Source organism: Arachis ipaensis, chromosome B07, assembly GCF_000816755.2.
Source record: "Arachis ipaensis cultivar K30076 chromosome B07, Araip1.1, whole genome shotgun sequence".
In the NCBI taxonomy this organism is placed as follows: Eukaryota; Viridiplantae; Streptophyta; class Magnoliopsida; order Fabales; family Fabaceae; genus Arachis; species Arachis ipaensis.
The window spans coordinates 6,132,466-6,138,815 of NC_029791.2; the positions used below are offsets into that span (position 1 = coordinate 6,132,466).

The 6,350-nt window shown below is 29.7% G+C and overlaps 1 protein-coding gene across 1 annotated transcript; it reads right to left on the reverse strand.

Annotated features, from left to right (window-relative positions):
* LOC107609934 (receptor-like protein 12) lies at nt 1,544-4,739 on the reverse strand. The gene has a single exon (XM_016311994.2). It carries the CDS (start codon nt 4,671-4,673, stop codon nt 1,629-1,631), a length of 3,045 nt encoding a protein of 1,014 aa, XP_016167480.1. The 5' UTR covers nt 4,674-4,739; the 3' UTR covers nt 1,544-1,628.

A 6,350-nucleotide genomic window follows, 5' to 3' on the forward strand; every position in this document is an offset into this window, starting at 1 on the left:
TAAAAAATAAAAAATAAACTTAATGACATGTTAATTTGACTTTCACCATATTTAAATTTTATTTACTTATTACCAAAAATAAAATATTTATTTACCGAACATAAAAAAATAATTCATTTCAGGTTATTCAACTTTTCTAAAAACTTTAAAATGAGTAAGATCAAAAACTAAATTTTGGTAGTGATTTTGAAATTTACGACATGTATTAATTTGATCCCGATGTATCAAGTGTATTATCATCATCACCAAAATTAAGTTTTAGATATTATAATAGTCTCTCGATCTTATTCTGACAATGATTCAGTAAATAAAATGATAAACTAATACTCTTTTATCACGCTAGATAATTTAGTAAAAAGGCGATGTTTATTTTTGGCGTCCAATTAAAATATGTGTACAAATCGATTTGCATGCTCACAACTATGAAAACACGTCGCTTATGCTTTGATTAGTTTCTATAAAAACAATCATACACAATATCATATACTCATATGTAATTTTATTGTGTTTTCAATCAAAGTGTCACTCGATCCTATTAAAAATCTAAAATTATACATATAATATCAAATAAGAATTAGTTCTATTCCCAACCCAATTTCATTTCATATTTTTTTTTACCAACATATGATGCATTTTATTAAAAATTTGCACATAACACATAAGCAAATTTCAAAGATCCATTATGCGAGCCAACTTGGTCCTACATATGTTGTTCGTTTTATGTGCATAGATTTGTAGTATTATAATGAAGTAGTTAAAATTTTAAGTTAACTAAAATCTCTTTTTTTTTTTATATATTAGAATCTGAATACATTTGTATTAAATCAGGTGATCATTTTTATGATTTAAATTATATTATTATTTTATATTTCACTTATTTAATTTATTCTTTTAATTTTATAAAGAATCTCAATTTTCACTTATATTTGTCAAGAATAGGACACCAAATTGTTTTTGTATTCATCATATAAAATAAATTTAAGCCGTTGTTACTTTTTGTAAATCGAAAATAGTATTCTAAATCTAACCCATTTGACAAATTCAAAATTGGGAATGCTAGGGGAACAATGAAAATTTTGAACAACATAAATAACTACCAATCAAATGAAAATACATTATACTCTAATTTAATGCTACTAATTAAATTTACTCTTTTAACCCTATTAATTCACATTGTTTACACATTGTTCAAAAATCTTGTTGGTTACCTATACTTTTCCATTCAAAATTTATAGAATGATCCTATGCTATACATCCAATTAAGTTTAGCTTCGATTTTTTTTTTAATTTAAAAATTTTGATATGATTGAGATCTGAAAGAATGAGTAGTCAAATATATTTGTAAGCTATATATAACTGAAGAAAGCTATGACAAATCATTTTAAATAAAAACAAAAGCAAATTAAACAGATCAATGATTAGGTTTTCTTATCTCTAATTCACAAGAAGTTGAAATAATAGATGATGACTCATGTAGAATTTATTTATTAATAGAAATAGCATATTTTATTCAAAAAACAGAGTAGTTCACATCATTACAGGAAAAAAAAAAAAGAAGAAGAAAAACACAAGAAGCTAACACAGTCTCACACAATTTGCATGAACTCTGATCTGCTGTGCATGTTTTGTTAAGTATAGCCACAAATAAGTCTGGCAAGCCACAAGGGTTTCGCTGTCTTTATAAACAACCTTCCAAGGAACATCCCAAACACCACTCCACATCCATATCCCACTACTACTTGCTTCCACCCAAATAATGATTCTTTTGCCTCGGGAAACACTGAAGGTGGTTGTTCTTCATCATTGCTGCATGACTTTGACAAAGGGAATCCACAAAGCATTGGGTTTCCTCTGTAGGAATCATTTTGGAATGTATTGAACTGTTTTCCTGTTGGTATCACTCCCTCCAACTGGTTTTCCGAAAGGTTCAAGACAGATAGAAAATTCAAATTTGTCAAAGACATAGGTATTTCACCTTTCAGTTGGTTGCATGAGAGGTCTAACCATTCTAAACTCGTCAAATTACCTAAAGTTTTTGGAATGTTACCACTGATTTTATTGTGAGAAAGGTTAAGCCCTCTGAGAAAATTCAATTCTCCAAGAATTTGTGGAATTTTTCCTTCAAACAAGTTATTTGACAAATCTATGGTTGTGAAAATAGTTAATATCCTTTTCATTTCTCTCACTTGACCTTTCATAATGATCACAACAGAGTCATTATATCGTATATTATCATGGTTGCTCATATACTCCAACCCATCAGCTTGAGTATTATCATTCAGAGTCATCATTCCTTGAAACTCTTCAAAGTATTGCATTGGCAAAGGACCACTAAACTTGTTATTAGACACATCAAAAATTCTCAACTTTGGAAATGGGTGCTTCCTACTCAAACAAGTGATGGTACCATGAAATTTGTTATTTCGTAAACTGAGTACCTGTAATTCCTGAAGAGCTTCTAGCCTACTGGGAAATACATCTTCTATGTTATTGTCACTCAGGTCTAGAACTTCCAGTTTTGTGCAATTTGCCAACGATTGTGGTATTGGTCCCTCTAATTGGTTGCCATTCAACTTTATCGTCTCAAAAGCATTATTCTTGGAGAAGTTTCCAGGTATGCTTCCATGAAAGTTGTTGATTTGCAAATCCAAAACCTGAAGCAAAGGAAAGGATCCCAAACATTGTGGAATATTGCCAGTCAAATTGTTGTGAGACAGGATTAGCGCATTGAGGGAGCTTGCATTGCATATTGTTGAAGAAATGCCTCCTGTGAAGTTGTTGTTTGAAACTGCAAAGTAATTGATGCCATTTGGTGGAATTGGAAGATCTCCTTGCAGCTGGTTGAAACTGAGGTCAATAAAGAACATGCTTGTCCATGTGTGCAAGAGATTATCACTAAACCAATTGGGAATCTTTCCATGGATTTTATTGTTAGAAAGATCTAAACTTCCTAGATTTTGTAGTCTAAGTAGGAATGAAGGAAAAACAGTAACACTACAAGAAGAGAAAGTTAAATATTCAAGTTGCGGTAAGACGTAGTCCACCCTACTATTACTATCAACAGAGAGAAATTTATTGTTAGAAAGATCAAGAAAATTTAATTTTTCCAACTTTGAAAAATAAGAAAAGTCCAAAAGACCACTCAAGTAATTAGATGACACATCCAAACGAGTGAGGTTTTTTAGAAATTCAAAGATCGAATTTGGAAAATCACCTTGAAATTTGTTATTAGAGAGAACTAAATTTTCCAATGAATAAGTGGAGAATTTGCTAATTGGCCCTGTGAGCTGGTTCATGCTAAGATCTAGGTATTTCAATGAAGACAAAGAATAGCACCAGTCTGGAATTGTCCCATTTATAGAGTTATTACCCAAATCTAGTGTTTCTAGTTTTGGAAGTGTGGCATTTTTGCTTGGAATTGGGCCGATTAATTGATTAGAAGACAGACGTAAGTAAGAAAGTTGAGTTAGATCAAATAATGATGGTGGCAGCTGACCTCCTAGTTTATTATATGACAAATCTAAAACAGAAAGTTGGGTTAGACGAAACAATGATGGCGGTACTTGACCTCCTAGACTGTTAGAAGAAAGTTGCAAGGTATCTAATTTAGTGAAGTTGTCGAACACATCTGGGATGTGACATCTGAACGTATTACCACTAAGATCTAAGTCGGTGAGATGTTTGAGGTTTGAAAGCAAAGATGGAATCTCACCATGAAGTCTATTTCCTGAAAGACACAAAGACACAGGAATTAATCCATCAAATTGGCAATGCCATAGCCTTAGTTGGTTAAGAGACTTCAAATGGGAAATGGAATCAGGTATTTCTTCCGAGAAAGCTGTCCAAGAGAGGTCCAAGATCCTGAGAGGAGTGCTCCAATTGGACTTTGGAAGTTCACCTTTCAGCTCATGATTGCCATACAAACTTAGTTTTTCAAGATTAGTTAAACCAAATATACGAGTTGGAAATTTTCCATGCAATCCAGTGTCATCAAGACTCAGAATCAACAAAGAGGATGACAAATTCATCAGCAAAGACAATGAAGTTTCTCTGATAGAAGACATGTCTACCTCATCTAGAACTAGCTCTTTCAAGTTAGTGGTGTTACCAATGAGTCTGCTCCATGTGGATTCATCAAGTGTCAGTTCATGATCATACGACGAGAGATCAAGTGAGAGTAATTTAGACAAGTGTGAGATTGTGGACGGAATATGACCTACAAATGATGAGTATGATAGATTGAGATGGGTGAGACTCACAAGATTACCAATTCCAGGATATATTGGAGAGTTGGAGAAGTGATTGAAGGCAAGGTTGAGTTGTTGAAGATGGGTGAGATGGAAGAGTGTGCTGTTGGGATGAAACTCGCCTTCAAGCATGCTGCAACTCAGATCAAGCCCAATCACGTGACCTGATGTGGTGTCGCACGTGACACCATCCCACTCGCAACAATCCGTACCATTGCTCCATGACGCTGTCTTGTTGCGGTTGGAATAAGAAGAGGAGCACGCCCAATAATTGTACGATGAAGGTTTGATGGCAAATGAGTTCTTGAATTGGAGCAAGTTTGAGTTGTCATGGTGGTTGCATAGGGGCAACACCGATGAGCAAGCGGAAGATGGAGTATGAAGAAGAAGAAGAAGAAGCAACAAGAGAGTAAAACACCTCATCATTATGCTGTCACAATAATAATAATGTTTAGAATTTTAATGTATAATGTGTGTGGTGCATGGCATCCAAAGCAAGTGATGAATGCAAATATATATAGGTCATCCCGTGCGTGGAATATGCTCCAAACTCTGTTAATAGTGTGCTCTGTGCTACTATTTTTTCCACAACCTCATTGCATTATTGCATTATTGCATCTATTAATTAAAGGAAGTAATACGTCAACTTTATTGCTGTCATAATCGGCATTATTAGATACTTTTTTCCTATATATATGGGCAATGCTACGTAACCAAAATATTATAGATAATAAATAAAGGTATATGATTAATAGTATTTGCGTTGATAAGAGAGTGTGAATCACTCTCCTAATTTAATTGACGTAATTAATTTCTTTCTATCATTAATTATCTTTCCTTATTTAATTATACAAAAAGTTAATTCCAAATTTAATGTGAATCAAATTGCAAAAATTTCTCCTTCATTATTATTACATGTATTTATAATTGTATAATTTTTTTCTTCCAAATAAAAATTTCAAATTCTTATATTTTTAATTAAAAAAAACTCAAATCACCTCAATACATTTTATAAAAAATAAAATATTTTAAATTTAATCAATTTTTATTTATTGAAAATTAAAAATATCTAAAATTATTGGTTCATGACCTGCAAAATAAAATAATAAATAATAATAAATTAGCACCAATTTATTGATTATGGATATTATATATATAAAATTATAAATATTATACTTATAAAAATATGGATGTTAAATTAGAGAATTTAACAACTTTTAGTATACAACTCATATTTTACATATAGGCTATTATAAAATAAAAAAAAATTAAAATTAAAAAATAAAATTTAAAAAATAATTATTAACTCGTCGTATTAAAATCAATAAATAAGTATACATATGAATAGTAAATAAAAAATATTAAAATTATGACCCTTTGGTGTACATGTAAGATAATTTGAAATATATAACAAGACACATAGTTTAAAATTTGGTAATATTAATTGTAAAAATTTGTTAATTATAAATATTATATGTATGAAATTATGAATGTTATGAGTATGAAATTATGGATGTTATTAATATAAAATTTTGGATGTTATGTGTATCTTACTTAATTATGGATGTTATGTGTATGAACTTGTGGATGTTATGAATAAATTTGTCAATTGAATAAATTAATTTAGGTATTTGACATTTTTTTTTCAAATCTAATTATAGTAAAATTTAGAAATATATGTGAATTAAAATAAATCATTTTCACTTTGAAAAACATGAAATAAATTTTTAAATTATCAAAGACGGTGATTTAAAAAATTATACGTTGATTTAAATGTATAATGTCTTCAAAAATAAAATATTAAAATATTTTGAATCATGATTTATTAGTATATATGTAAAATAATTTGAACTACATAATAAAATATAATTATTATTAATCTTTATTATATTTTTATATATAAAAATCAAATTATAAAAAAGAATATTAAGTATTGATTACAATAGTGCCTAATAAAAAGGATATGATTTTCTAATTAATATCATTAATTAGCAGATTTGATAAGAACGGTGATAAGTAGAATAAACGGTGATAAGTAAAATGATAAGAGAGTGAAGTAAAAAATAAAACTGTTATTAAATGATATAAATGAAGTAAAATATA